The 15,022-nt window shown below is 40.4% G+C and overlaps 1 protein-coding gene across 5 annotated transcripts in view; it reads left to right on the top strand.

The window, feature by feature from the left end:
- Nucleotides 1-14,318, top strand: part of INIP (INTS3 and NABP interacting protein) — a 33,553-nt gene extending 19,235 nt beyond the window's left edge. For all 5 annotated transcript variants that reach the window (XM_002743206.6, XM_054259003.2, XM_017975586.4 and 2 more), the window contains 3 exons: nucleotides 3,764-3,866; nucleotides 8,916-9,006; nucleotides 10,644-14,318. In XM_002743206.6, coding sequence (XP_002743252.1) covers nucleotides 3,764-3,866; nucleotides 8,916-9,006; nucleotides 10,644-10,739 — 290 coding nt within the window. In that variant the 3' untranslated portion in view covers nucleotides 10,740-14,318. The remainder of the gene's footprint in view (nucleotides 1-3,763; nucleotides 3,867-8,915; nucleotides 9,007-10,643) is intronic.
- The last annotated feature ends 704 nt before the right edge of the window (nucleotides 14,319-15,022 follow it).

Below are 15,022 nucleotides of genomic sequence, written 5' to 3'. Positions count from 1 at the left end.
TTTGAGACAGTTTACAGTTTCAACAGTGCACTCCATTCCTTTCAATGACATCATATCTTTGTGAAGTTAGCTTTTTAGCAATGGCTTTGATAACCAGCAAGTAGTGTGTGAAAATCAGGTTGGAACAGGGAATAAAGATCGGAGGTATCTGAACTGATTCCAAGGTTTGAAGTGATACAATGCCCAGGCACATATCCATTAGTAAGTAATTAACTGTGGTTATTTAAAAATGAAATTAAATATTTTTTTATTTTACATTATATGTATTATTTTTTAAAACAACTAAAGATGTTTGGACGTAATTACTAGGTTGTTTGGTCCTAGTAAATACTTTCTGTTTTTTTTTTGTTTGTTTTTTTTTTTTGAGACGGAGTTTCGCCCTTGTTACCCAGACTGGAGTGCAATGGCACGATCCCGGCTCACCGCAACCTCCGCCTCCTGGGTTCAAGCAATTCTCCTGCCTCAGCCTCCCGAGTAGCTGGGACTACAGGCGCACGCCACCATGCCCAGCTAATTTCTGTATTTTTAGTAGAGACGGGGTTTCACCATGTTGACCAGGATGGTCTCGATCTCTTGACCTTGTGATCCACCCGCCTCGGCCTCCCAAAGTGCTGGGATTACAGGCTTGAGCCACCGCGCCTGGCCGGTCCTAGTAAATACTTTCTAAACAGAATGGTTATATATTTGTTGGGCTGGGGGTGTCATATAAAAAGGGCTGAGACACTAAGGTATATTAGCACTGCCAACTAAGAAATTGTAGGAACTTCTGGTTTAAAGTAATTAGAATACCCAAACAGTTCACATAGGTGACCAAGTAATTGATATCAAGTGGAAAGGTACATTTAATTTAAATTTCTCATGGATACAGTTTTTAGAGTTGCCACCCCATTCTACTTGTTTAATATTATGTGACAAACGTCCGTACAGTAATCACCCCTTACCCAGGGGAATATGTTCCAGAAACCCCAGTAGATGCCTGAAATCACAGATGGTACTGAATTCTTTATATACTATGTATTTTTCCTATTCATACATATCTATGATAAAGTTTAATTTATAAATTAGATGCAGTAAGAGATTAACAACAATAACAGCTTTTAGTCCCACCTCCTGACCTCTAGGGAAAGGAGAGGGGCTGAGGTTGAGCTGATCACAAATGGCTGATGATTTAATCAATCATGCCTGTGTAATGAAGCCTCCCTAAAACCCAGAAGGACAAGGTTCTGGAAAGCTGAATACGTGAAGGTGCTTGAAAGGTGGTGTGCTGGAGAGAGTACTGAAGCTCTGTGCTCCTTCCCACATGCCTGGCCCTATGCATCTCTTTATCTGGCGATTCATCTCTAACCTTTGTAATATCCTTTATTAATAAACTAGTGAATGTAAGTAAAGTATTTCCCTGAGTTCTGTAAGCCACTCTAGCAAATTAGTGAAATCCAAGGTGTGGGTCAGGGGGGCCTCCAATTTATAGCCAGCCAGTCAGAGGCATAGGTGACAGCCTACTGCATACTTGCCATTGGCATCTGAAGTGGCGAGCAGTCATGTAGAACTGAGCCCTCAGCTTGTGGGACTTGACACTATCTCCAGGTAGATGGTGTCAGAATTGAATTATAGAACACTCAGCTGGTGTCCACTGAAGAGTTGCTTGGTGTCAGAAGTTTTGTGTTGAATGAGAGTAGAGAATAGTTTGCTTTTTCTAATCACAGTTTGATTCTTCCTGTGTCTCTCAAAGCTGTATTAAATCTTTCCTTGAGTAGAAGACTTCTCCTGAGACGTGCCTCTGTAAGTGTGGGTGGAGCAGGAAGTATGTGCAGCATGGAAAAGCCCCACAGAGCTTCTTCCACTGGAAGATTAAGCTCTAACTAAGAAATTAGGCAGGAAAAGGTGAATGGAGTTAAGGTGAGAACAGATGAACTATATGCCATGGCATTCTAGGACTCTCTTCAGAAAGACCAAACTGGGCTGAACTCAGCTGCACGTACCTGCAGTCCTAGCACTTTGTGAGATGGGAGGATTGCTTGAGCTTAGGAGTTCAAGACTGGCCTGGGCAATATGGTGAAATCCTATCTCTACAAAAATTACAAAAACTAGTAGGGCTCATTGACTCACACCTGTAGTCTTAGCAACTTGGGAGACTGGGGCAGGAGGATCACTTGAGTCCAGGAGTTTGAGACCGCAGTGAGATATGATCACACCACTGCACTCTAGCTGGGCTACAGAGCAAGACCCTGTCTCTTAATACATTCTGGCATGTCCTTTTTTTTTTTTTTTTAAGTAAATTACCTTATCCAAATGGAGGGAGTCTGCTATAACTAGAATTTGATGATATAGCATGAGTGGGCAGAGGGGAAAATGGGAGATGATAGAAATGAATGTGCCAGAGATATATTTTGCCCAGAATCCTGGCCACAGACAGTATGCTAATGCCTGATTTAAGAACAGATTTAGCTGAAAACACTGCAAATCTCAGTATGAATACCCCTTATACAGCCTACACCATCCCTAGCCAGTCTCTGTTCCTCTCCCAAGGAGAGGAAGAAGTTTGCATCCTACCACATAATTCTTCCTCTTTGTAATCAGTTTAAAATTCTTAGAATCCCTCATGTGGATATCTGTAGGAGTGCCTAGGTCTGTTCTGCTTGAAAAATGTGCTTTCCTCCCGTATTCATTCTTCTGGCCTAATGATTTCAGTCTTCTGAAACATAATTGTCCTTATCTTTTTTTTTTTTCTGTAGTTCTGTATTCCAGTCCTTTAATCTTTTTGTTTTTTTTTCTAAATTAGGGATGAGAAACTCACATGCTTACAGATAATGTAAACAACGCTAATAAGGAGTATAATGAGCTGGAAAGTGCCCAGCTAAAGGGGACAACTATTTCTTAGTTCTGGTGAATTGTTGCCACGGGGGCATATAGATTGCTTGTTACCAGATCTTGAGATGTATTTCAAGAGAAGCTGGAAATCTGAGAAAGTAGTGTACAGCTTCTCAATGTTTACATATTAGTATTTAGTTCTGATTTTTAAAACATAGCTAGGTGTTACTCCTGTGCCATAACTTTGCAACCTCTACTTTAGATCTTATGTAAGTTTGAAGCTCAAAATCCAGCCCAGTATTATTTGATAAAAGCCATATCTCTTTGTATCCTGTCAGTTATGCTTCATTTCTTTCTCAGAATTGCTTTCTGGTCAGTTGAAATTCTTTGACTATGTTCCTTGAAAAATTGTCCATCATATCTGAAGGGAAGCAGTTGAGGAAAAGAAGTATTTTGATCTGAGTATGTTTAATGCTTTTCCCTCCATGAAAAGGCATTCACAAAGAGGCCTCAAACTAATGACTAAGAAAGTCTGCCCTCTCAAAGACTGACTGTGCAGGATAGAGACTGCACAGGCCTCTGCAGCATTTGGGGCCTCAAAGATTTTGTTAAAAAGCAAATGCTGTAACTTATACCGTGGTGATTAGAATTCTTTAGAACCAAGTCTTAAAAGTCCTCAGTTACACTTTAAACATAATATAATATGACATGATACTCTGCTTGAGTATTCGTGAATTATGCTGTTATAAGTTGCTGGGAAGTTGGCAGGAAGGAAGAAGTAACCATTTAGGGAAAGTACTTACTGGTGAATTCATTATCATGTTAGAGAATAGGAATTTTGCTTTCTGGGTTCTAGATGGCTTCAGTTTACAAAAAGAGGTCTAAAGTGTTTCTTATTACTCTCTTTCTCTCTCCCCTTTCTCCTCTACCCCTCTTTTTTTTTTTTTTTTTTTAGGTTTTCAAAACAAAAATAGAGTTGCAATCTTGGCAGAACTGGACAAAGAGAAAAGAAAACTACTTATGCAGAACCAGTCTTCAACAAATCATCCTGGAGCTAGGTATTAACACTATTATGTGGTTTTTTGTTTTTTGTTTTTTTGAGATAGAGTCTCGCTCTGTCTCCAGGCTGGAATGCAGTGGCGTGAGCTCAGCTCACTGCAACCTCAACCTCTGCCCCCTGGGTTCAAGTGATTCTTCTGCCTCAGCCTCCCAAGTAGCTGTAACTAGAGGTACACACCACCACACCACACCTGGCTAATTTTTGTATTTTTTGTAGAGACGGGGTTTTACCATATTGGCCAGGCTGGTCTCAAACTCCTGACCTCGTGATCCACCCACCTTAGCCTACCAAAGTGCTGGGATTAGAGGTGTGAGCTACCACGCCTGGCCTATACTATGGTTTTTAGATTTAGTTATATAAAAATTTCTTGGACCAAATAACTCAATGGCTGACAATGATTTTTTCCTTTAACATTGTAATCTCTACATTGTGTTTTATTTCTATAGGGGAGACTGAACTTTACCTGTGCACAACTTAGTTCTCATTGGGAGGCACCTCTGTACCAAAAGATAGATTAACAAGAGAAAAACAAATTTATGAATGCATGCAGCACACATCACAAGGGAGAAACCTTAATGAAAAGTAACTCAAATTGTGGCTTAGAACTCTGCTTATATAGCATCTTCAACAAAGAATATAATAAATTCGTAGAGAAATGTGGCACAAACGAAAGGGATTTTAGGCTTCCGGGGTGGGAAACTGAGAAGGTAAATATATGGAGAAAAGTAAGGCTTGTTGGCAGAGTCCTCTGCTGCTGTCCCTAGGCTAAGTGTCTAGAGCTGTCTCCAGTACAGGAGAAGCTATATCCTGTCTTCAGGCAGAAAGTGGGGAGGGGAGAGAGACCTTTTCTTCAGTTTGCTGCTGTTTTTTATTTTTATTTCTTAGCAACCCTATTAACTGAGCTGCTGCTTAACTGCTTTCAGCTCAAAAATAATTTTTATATCAAAGAAGTATATTTTAGGTGACATATTCTGGTTCCCTTTGTTTCCTAGTCAGACTTTTAACAATTAAACTATTTAGCTGATTAAATTGTAAACATTCTAACTAGAATATTTAATTTCCCTATAGCCTTCATAGCCTTCAGACTTTTTTTGTGGCGGGGTGTCACTCTGACACCTGCACACCTATGGAGTGCAGTGGCACAATCATAGCTCACTAACAGCCTCAGTCTCCTGGGCTCAGGTGATCCCTCCTGAATATCTCACACTACAAGCACACCCCACCACACCTGGCTAATGTTTTTTGTTTTTTAGTAGAGATAAGTGAGATCTTGTATTGCCCAGGCTGGTCTCAAACTCCTGGCCTCAAGTGATCCTCCTGCCTCAGCCTCCCAAACTGCTGGGATTATGTTTAGCCACGGCACCTAGCCCTTATAGTCTTTTTTTTTTTTTAAGAGTTTTGTATGCTTTTTTTATTACTGCGATTGCTGCTAGTGGCCCACTTTTTAATCATTCTGCAAAGTGGATAAAATTTAGGTGGCTTGATGATCTTTATTATAGGTATTCAGTCTCTGCCATATTTAGTAACTTCCCTCAGACCATTATCTCTGGGCACAGTGGCTCATGCCTGTAATCCTAGCACTTTGGGAGGCCAAGGTGGGGGATCACTTGAGCCCAGGAGTTCGAGAGCAGTCTGGGCAATGTTGCAAGACCCATCTCTACAAAACATACAAAAAATTAGCTAGGCATGGTGGTGCATGCCTGTGGAGGATCACCTGAGCCCAGGAGTTTGGGGCTGCAGTGAGCTGTGATTGTATCACTGCACTCCAACCTGGATGATAGAGTAAGACCTGTCTCAAAAAAAAAAAGATCCATTATCTCATTCAGCTCCCACCCTGTTGTTTTTCTCTTAAAGCAACTGCCTATGCTCATCTTTACTTTGTCACTTATTCATGCCTCAACCCACTGCAGTCTGGCTTCCAGGCCCTCCATCAAAGGAAATGTTATTGCCTAGGTCACTTGTAACTTTCCTGGGCTAAATCTAGCAGACCAGAGTCTCTTTCTTATCAGACATCTTAGCATTTTTTGACACCACTGAATACTCTCTCCTTCTTAAAGTACTCTCAGTCCTTGGTTTCCATTTGCTCACTCTAAGAAAATAAAAAACAATAGGAGGAGACTACCTTGATTTCTTTTGCAGACATTTCTCCATTTGTCCCTTGAATGCTGACAGCCCTTTGGATTCTATTCCAGACAGGCTTCCCAGTCTGCCTCCTTTACTGGGCAGTTGCATCTTTTCCCATGAGCAGTTATTTATGTGCTAATCCCTTCCGCATTTGCAGCTCTAGTCTGTCCTTTCTTCTAAGCACCACCTCTGCCTCCTGGACATCTCTACTTTGATGTCCACGGATATTTTAAATGTAGTATGTCCCAAACTAAACTCATTCTCCCTTCCCACTCTCCAACAACTACTGAATATTCTTGTGTATCCTGTCTTAGTAAATGGTTCAGGCTACAGTGTAGTAGTTACAAGTCAGAAATGTGAGCTTCAATTGTTTACCATTCCCTTTCATTTTGATCTGCAAGCATTTATCATTCATTCTCTTGTGTTTATACTTTGAATAGTGTCTCGTATCTGTCCATTTTCTTCATTGCTACTGATGCTGTCCTGATTTCTGGCCACTCTCATTTCTTGCCTCAATTATTATAACTGCTTCAAATTTCCTGTGGTCTTATGCTTCTTGAATACATTCATCAGTTGTGTCATTTAGGAAGCTTTAATCGGGAAGTAACAGAAATGTAATGAAATTGGCGTAAACATTAGGGTGTCTGTTAACCAGGAGTGTGAAGATAAGGTAGTTCCAGAGTGGCTTAATTCAGTGGCCACAATATCATTAGAGATACAGCTTCATTCGTCTTTCTTTTCTGTCTTACCCCATGGGTCAGTGGCTCCCTCAGGTCAGAATATGACTGCAGTGGCTTAGGCATCACCCGGCACTGAGCCACCTGTAGAGGCAAAAGCCTGAAAAGTTCCTGTGATATGTCCCATTTGTAAGAGTGAGGAAGACACTCTCAGAAGCCTTTCTGTAGACACCCATCAAGTCTGGTTGCCCAGATTATGTACCTTTCTCTTCCCTCAACCAGAAATCAGCTAGGGGAATGACACTGTCTTATACCAATCGAGGTCTATCACCTGGGGCATGAGCCTGGCCTGCCCTGAAGCACGTGACCACTGATAATTGAACCAATTATCTTCAAGGAAGAAAGGAGATAAACAGTTGTTGAGGAGGTGACCAACACTGTCTGCCACAGTAGTGGTCTTTCTGAGCTCCAGGGTGATAGTTCTTTTTTTTGAGACAGGGTCTTACTCTGTCACTCAGGCTTGTACAGTGGCACAATCTCCTGACCTTCTGGGCTTAAGCAATCCTCCCATCTCAGCCTCCCGAGTGGCTGGAATCGCAGGCACATGCCGCCACACCTGGTTAATTTTATTTTTTAGAGACGGGGTGTCATTATATTGCCCAGGCTGATCTTGAACCCCTGGGCTCAAATGATCCTCCTGCCTTGGACTCCCAAAATGCTGGGATTACAGGCAGGCATGAGCCACCACACCTGGCCAAAAGGGTGATACTTCTGATCATGTCACTCCCCTACCACTTAACACTGGAGGTCTCCTATTACTATTAGGATAAGGTCTACATTTTATAACATTTTTCAGACCACCATCCTTCCAGATAATATATATTAAGTGTCCTTATTAATTCTCCTGTTACTAACATACATCACACCTCATCAGGATTGCTGTTATCTGTGAGCCTTGTCTTATATATACCCCTAGTGTTTAGTACAGAGCTATGCATCTAGTAGCTGCTTTAGAATCTGGTTCAAGTGTCTCTAAGTTTGATTATTTATCCATAATAGTTCTACCTATGTGGAACGTGGTTATGATAATTTAAGTGTTATTATTATTGTTATTATTTTTGAGACAGAGTCTTGCTCTGTCACTAGTCTGGAGTGCAGTGGCATGATCTTGGCTCACTGCAACCTCCATCTCCTGGGTTCAAGCAATTCTGCCTCAGCCTCCCAAGAAGTTGGGACTACAGGCGTGCACCACCATGCCTGGCTAATTTTTGTATTTTTAGTAGAGACAGGATTTCACCATGTTGGCTGGTCACAAACAAGTTTAATTATTATACAAACAAAAAAGTATGGTTTTATCGTTGATGAATATCATGTGATTTAACTGTTTTTTAAAATAATGTTAATAGAGATCATGATAGATCATGGTATCTCAAATCTGTTTGAATGTAGGAAACCATAAATTATACATTTTAGGCTGGGCATGATGGCTCATGCCTGTAATCCCAGCACTTTGGGAGGCCTAGGTGGGCGGATCACTTGAGGTCAGGAGTTCGAGACCAGCCTGGCCAACATGGTGAAACCCCATCTCTACTAAAAATACAAAAATCAAATACAGCTGGGTGTGGTTGTGCACACCCATAATCCCAGCTGCTCAGGAGGCTGAGGCATGAGAACCACTTAAACTCAGAGGCAAAGGTTGCAGTGAGCTGAGATCACACCACTGCACTCCAGCCTGGGTGACAGAGTGAGACTCTGTCTCCAAAAAAAGAAAGATAAATTTTTTTAAAAAGATCATTTAAAATCTCAATAAATAATATAGACTTTCTTTGTATAAATTAATGTAGATAGTGAGAGAAAAGGAAAAAAGATTTATTCTGGGAAGTCTTTTTTTCCCCTATAAAGAATATATAATGAAAAATTGTGATTCAGAAATAAGGACATCTCTTTAAGAGATTTGTTGTATAGCAAGTGACTATAATTGATGATACATACTTGAAAATTGCTAAGAAAATAGATCTTAAATGTTCCACAACCAAAGTATGTGGGGTGATGGATATGTTAATTAGCTTGATTTAACCATTTCACAGCATATACAAATATTAAAACATCACATTGTACACTGGAAATAGATGCAGTTTTTGCCAAGGATACCTCAATTTAAAGAAAGAAGATAATTTACTACTATCAAAAAAAAAGTAAGGATGTTTCTGCCTTAAGCAGCCAAGTAACCAAGATTCCCATTTTAGCATTGCACTCTCGAGACCATCCCTTAATAAGGACTTCCGGGATCACGCTGAGCAACAGCATATTGCAGCGCAACAGAAAGCAGCTTTGCAGGTGAGCAAAGTATACTGACATTCTTGCCTCAGTGGAGATTTCCTGGTTCTTAGAAGCCAGCACATAGTTATTGTCTATTTCAGTGGAGCAATATCAATAAAAATGTTCCACCCATAATTGCAATGGTTTGCTGATGTTCAGTCATGCCCAGAGGACTTGAAGGACCAGTGCAGCAGTAATGAAAGTATCTTTTATGGGGCTGACTTGGTCATGATTGATTCTGTGCAGTACATGCCAAGGGATTGCTTGTGCACAAAAGAGTTTAGGATATTTGGATGGACAGGAATGATCTTAAAAGTGGAACTGGCTAGTTTAATAGTATATGCATTTTTTTTCAAATCTATCATGTCATTACATCCTTTGATAGTTGTATTGGTTTATTGTTGTTGCTTGGAATTTTTTTTTAATGCTCAGTAGGAAATGTTTAAACGGTTTCCTACTGAGCATTAAAAAAAATGCATTAAAAAAAAACGGTTTCCTACTGAGCATAAAAAAAAAATGTTTAAACATTTCCTACACAATCCTAAACGGTTGTGTAGGAAATGTTTAAAAGCTCACTCTTACTATAGGACTAGGAGTGTGATGCTTCATCAGAAAGAGTTATAAGTAGTCTTAGTGTTACAGTCTCATCTTGAATATTTAAGATTTCCAGAGACTTTGGACAAGACTTTTTTTTTTTTCCATCAGTATAATTTAATCACTTATATTTTTAAAACTTAGAATCCCAGAATTGGAAGGAACATTATGAAGGCCATTTGACTTTATTTTATTTTATTTATCTATTTTTTAGAGACAGGGTCTCATACTCTGTCACCCAGGCTGGAGTGCAGTGGTGCCATCATAGCTTACTATAACCTCGAACTCCTGGGTTCAAGTGATCTTCTTGGCTCAGCCTCCCAAAGAGCTGAGACTACAGGCACGTGCCACTGTGCCTAGCTAATTTTTAATTCTTTAGAGTTGGGGTCTCACTGTGTTGCCCAGGCTGCTCTCAAATCCTGGCCTCAAGTGATCCTCCCACCTCAGTCACCCAAAGTGTTGGGATTACAGGTATGAGCCACCATTGCCCAGCCCTCCATTCACTTTAGATGACCTAAAAACAGTCTTTTTTTTTTTTTAATGACAGAAGTTACTGGTGGTTTTCTGTTATTTACATTACAACATTCTCTACAAAATGTTGGTATTTTAATCACTAGTAATCTCACTGCCTCTTCCCCCCCTCTCCTTCTAACTACTAACCTTCTTTCTCAAGTTCCTGATTTGTTGACCAAGATCAGAGTATTTTGGGATCTCTGATACTTGTTTTCCTCACTTGAAGGAACAAAACAATTCATGTCTGACTCATTTATAGACTGAGGAGGGTCACAAGGTAGATAGAGAGGATGATAATTGAGCACCTGGTGTAATTTGTTAGTCCAGATTCTGTATGACTGTCCATTTCTTGTATATTTAAACACAACCAGCAGCATAAGAACTGATTTTAAATAAATTCCATCTCACCTATAACAATTAAAAATAAATGAATAAACAAATAAATTTGGTCTCAAGCATTCAGAAAGAATAAGTAATTTTAATGCCTTGGTGAAAAATTGTGACTCTATTTAATAGATTAATTGCCTTTTTTTAAAAAATCTTTTCAGCACGCTCATGCACATTCTTCTGGATACTTCATAACTCAAGACTCTGCATTTGGGAACCTTATTCTTCCTGTTTTACCTCGCCTTGACCCAGAATGAAGAAAATATTTGTGATGGAAAAATGACTTTGTAATAGCAAATGCCAAAGCTACTATCATTCAGTGCTAGATGAACTGTGACTTTCAGAATTTTGGTGAACTCTGATATTTTTTGTTTGTCTAAAAGAAAGGAATGTGGAAGTGAAAGCAGAGAAAGGATAACCAGATGATGAGAGCTGTGGAAGCTGTGGACACAAGGAATCGATTGTGTACCGTGACTGTAACTCTTTTTGTGATGCTGTTTAACTCTCAATCGGATTCTGAATTGGATGGTCACAAAATCAGTCCCCAACCCCTACCAAGTTTGACTGAATATATCATGTCCACAGTAGATTTTCAAGAATCATTTATAGTACTTAACTTTAAAGAAACAAGGTGCTTTTAAAAAATGAACCAATAGGCTTAAATCAGTTACATCCATATTTGCTCTTTATAGGATTGGTGTCAGTGCACCTTTCGAGTTTATAGTCAACATGTATCATCCTGAAATATTCTTTCTGAATCATAACTACATCCTCTCTCTCACTTTAAAGCAAACCCCAAGAATCAGTTACTAACCAGTCTTAACCATCTTTTATAAACATACGCCCTTATAAATGATGTGACTAAATGCAGTTAAAACTAATAGGAAATGTAGTGGTTTTTGTACATCCTTTTAACTTAGTGTCACCACATAAATGGTGAGTTTGCGTGGTCCTAGTGTCCATTTTTGTTCTAACTGAAAACGTAATGGCTGGGTGTGGTGGCTCATGCCTGTAATCCCAGCACTTTGGGAGGCCGAGGCAGGCAGATCACTGGAGGTCAGGAATTTGAGACCAGGCTGGCCAACATGGTGAAACCCTGTCTCTACTAAAAATACAAAAATTAGCCAGGTGTGGTAGTGCTCGCCTGTAATCCCAGCTACTTGGGAGGCTGAGGCAGGAGAATCACTTGAACCCAGGAGGCAGGGATTGCAGTGAGTCAAGATGGAGTCACTGCACTCCAGCCTGGGTGACAGTGAGACTTCATCTCAAAAAAAAAAGAAAAAAGAAAAGAAAAAAACTTATCATGCAAGTTGAGCTCCTTTTTTAATTACTTTAAGTAGGAAGGAGTTTAGGTTAAGAAAGTCTCTCAAAATGACCCATATTTAGCAGTATCTGGGGTGCTTATTTAAATATGCAGTCCCATTGCCCTACCCTAGTCCTACAGAATTAGAATCTGATTCAAAATAAAGTCTGAAAACCATGAAATAGAGAATTTTATGAAACATCTTGTACAAATTTTCATGATGTATTTATATAGGCATGGGTTTGTAGAACCCTGAAACTTAGAGGTCATTTAGCTAAAATCTACATTTCTTTTTAACTTTTAATAGGATTGAAATGATATTTTACACTGTATCATAGATAGACTATTTTATATAACTTTTTGTAACTGACTTCATCTTAGCCTCAAGTCCCATCCTCTCTGGTGGTAGGGTAAAAACTGAAAATTCCAGTTTGGGTCAATATTTAGTGAAAGTTCTACTTTCTTTTCAGAGAGTTTCTTCTCCCCCTTCTTCCTTAGATATTTTCACCAAACACAGCCCCATCCTACTCAAACCAAGGGAAGCAAGGGTGGACAATTCTAGAATTGGCTGTGCCATGTAGGTTTTTTTGAGAATTTGAACTGATTTCCTTCATTTTGATGAGGTGGCAACTGTCCCCATTGTAATGGTCACCATTACAGCGAGGACAGCCTTACTTTTGCAGCTGCAGAGCTCCTCAGGGGGCCTCTGGCTCCTGTCCTTCCTCAGGTCCATCCAGCTACTCCTTGGGCCTCCTTATGGTAGCCCTCACAGTCTTGAGGTAATTTCACTAGGCTTCTGCTCTCTGTGATCTACAACATAACTGACATGGTTCTAAATCTGTCTCTAGGGAAATAACAAATTAGTATATTTTCTACACTATTGAAGCCTCTACCTAATGTATGACTTTTGTAGCTCAGGTAAAGAGACCTTTTTACCAGTGGTATCCTTTCTAGTTTGTTAGCCTTTTAAATAGATGTGGTCTAAATCCTGGCTAGGAAGCACTTCTCCACCCCTCTGCTTTGAGTCACAAATTCAATTTCCTATGTATTTATTAATACCTACAGATAAAGCACTGTGCTTTGGGGGACACAAAGGTGACTGGCACCTGCTCTTTTAGGAGGTCACAGTGCAGAGGATCCTATTCTGGCATACCAGTAGTGTGTCCAAACCACAGCCTAGGCAACATAGCAAGACCCCTGTCTCTACTAAAAATTAAAAAAAAAATAAAGATTTGCTAAATGTGCTGGTGCATGTGTATAGCCCCAGCCACTTCGGAGGCTGAGGTGGGAGGATTGCTTGAGCCTGGGAGGTCGAAGCTGCAGTGAGCCATGATTGCACAACTGCACTCCAGCCTCAGCAACAGAGTGAGACCCTGTCTCTAAATCAATCAGGCAAGCCAGAATGCAGTAGTGGCCTGAGAGGCATCCTGGAACCTGGTGGGGTCTGGCTAGGCTTAGATGTGTTCATGTGATTTTACTTGGCAAGGGAAGGAAGAGCTGCTCCACGTGCAGAGCAAGGTTTCAGAATGAGAAGTGCAGGCACTGCAGAGGGCGGGGGAAAGGGCAGCAGTGGACTGGGAAGCCCTCAGGTAGAGTTCAGCATTTCTTCCCTCAGTGGGGATGAGTTTCATGAACTCAGTGCATGTCCCTCCCTCTGTAAGATGAGAACAGCACATACTCTGGCTATGTCAGAAATTGTCTAGTATTTTTCAAAGTGAAGCCTCAACCCATTACTGAGTTGAGAAGCCAACTTAATGGTTGACCAGGCTGTGACCAGCATTTAAAAAAATAAAAATAAAAAACATCTTTAGTTTACTGCATGTAGAAATAGGTGGTTTTGCCTCTTGAATCTTCTGTTTCTGTGTGTTCATGTATGTGTATATTTTACTTTGTATTGTTGGTTTTTTAAGGTACAGAGTCTTGCTCTGTCATCCAGGCTGGAGTGTAATGGCAGAGTCATAGCTCACTGTCAGACTCCTCCAATCCCTGGGCTCAAGCAATCCTCTACCCTTAGACTCCCAAGTAGCTGGGACTACAGGCACATGCCACCATGCCCAACAAATTTTTTTATTTTTGTAGAGACAGCATCTTGCTATGTTACCCAGGCTGGCCTTGAACTCTTGGCCTCAAGCAGTCCTCTGGATGCTTCCACCTCGGCCTCCTAAAGTGCTGAGATGACAGGTGTGAGCCACTGCACCTGGCTTACTTACTTTGTCTATTGTCTGTTCCATTAGAATGTAAAGTCTTGGCAAGAATTTTTGTTTATTTCCTTCTCTTCCTTTCCTTTCTTCCTCTTTTACTTTGTTCACTACTGTATTCCACATAAAATATATTTGGCATATAGTAGGTGCTCAATATGTTAAAGGAAGGAATGAAAGAATTTATATGACTTGAGTTGCAATATAAAATGTATATTTTTTTTTACTGTGAGTTATGACTGAAAAAAAAAAAAAAACCTTTGAAAGCACTTCTAAATAATGCAGATGTCAGTGCTTTGTATGACCCTGGAATAAAAACTGAAATGACTCAGTAATTTCAAAGGCATATTTTTTTTACTGCACAATCTATAAGCTGTTTCATTAAGTTGTCTCAGTTATTCGCTTCACTTCGGCAATAGAAGCTCAGCCTTTATATGTGTGTAAAACCTCTTGAGGCAAGGGATTCGGCAAATGTGGTTACATAGAGAACAGAAGATAACAGAGAATCAATTCATTAGTGCAGTTGAAGCCCCTACTGGAATCCCATCAGCGAGCACAAGTCCCATTTCAGCTGCATTAAATGCAACAAGTATTTGCTAAGTGCTTTTGTTTTTCTTTCTTTCTTTTTGTTTTTGAGACAGAGTTTCACTCTTGTTACCCAGAGTGGAGTGCAATGGCACGATCTCGGCTCACCGCAACCTCCGCCTCCTGGGTTCAAGCAATTCTCCTGCCTCAGCCTCCTGAGTAGCTGGGACTACAGGCATATGCCACCACACCCAGTATATTTTTGTATTTTTAGTAGAGACTGAGTTTTGTCATGTTGGCCAGGCTGGTCTCGAACTCCTGGCCTTAGGAGATCCACCTGCCTCAGCCTCCCAAAGTGCTGGGATTACAGGTGTGAACCACCACACCTGGCTGGTCACAGGCTTTTTAAAATGTGCAAATAATGAACATGGATGATGAGGAAGAGAAGAAGAACAGTCACTGTCCTTAAGAGTCTGACAATCTAGAGTAGATGAGACAAGCACACTAAAAACTA

Source organism: Callithrix jacchus, chromosome 1 (genome assembly GCF_049354715.1).
Source record: "Callithrix jacchus isolate 240 chromosome 1, calJac240_pri, whole genome shotgun sequence".
NCBI lineage: Eukaryota > Metazoa > Chordata > Mammalia > Primates > Cebidae > Callithrix > Callithrix jacchus.
The sequence above is the reverse complement of the archived record's forward strand: the minus strand, read 5'-3'. Positions and strand labels throughout refer to the sequence as shown.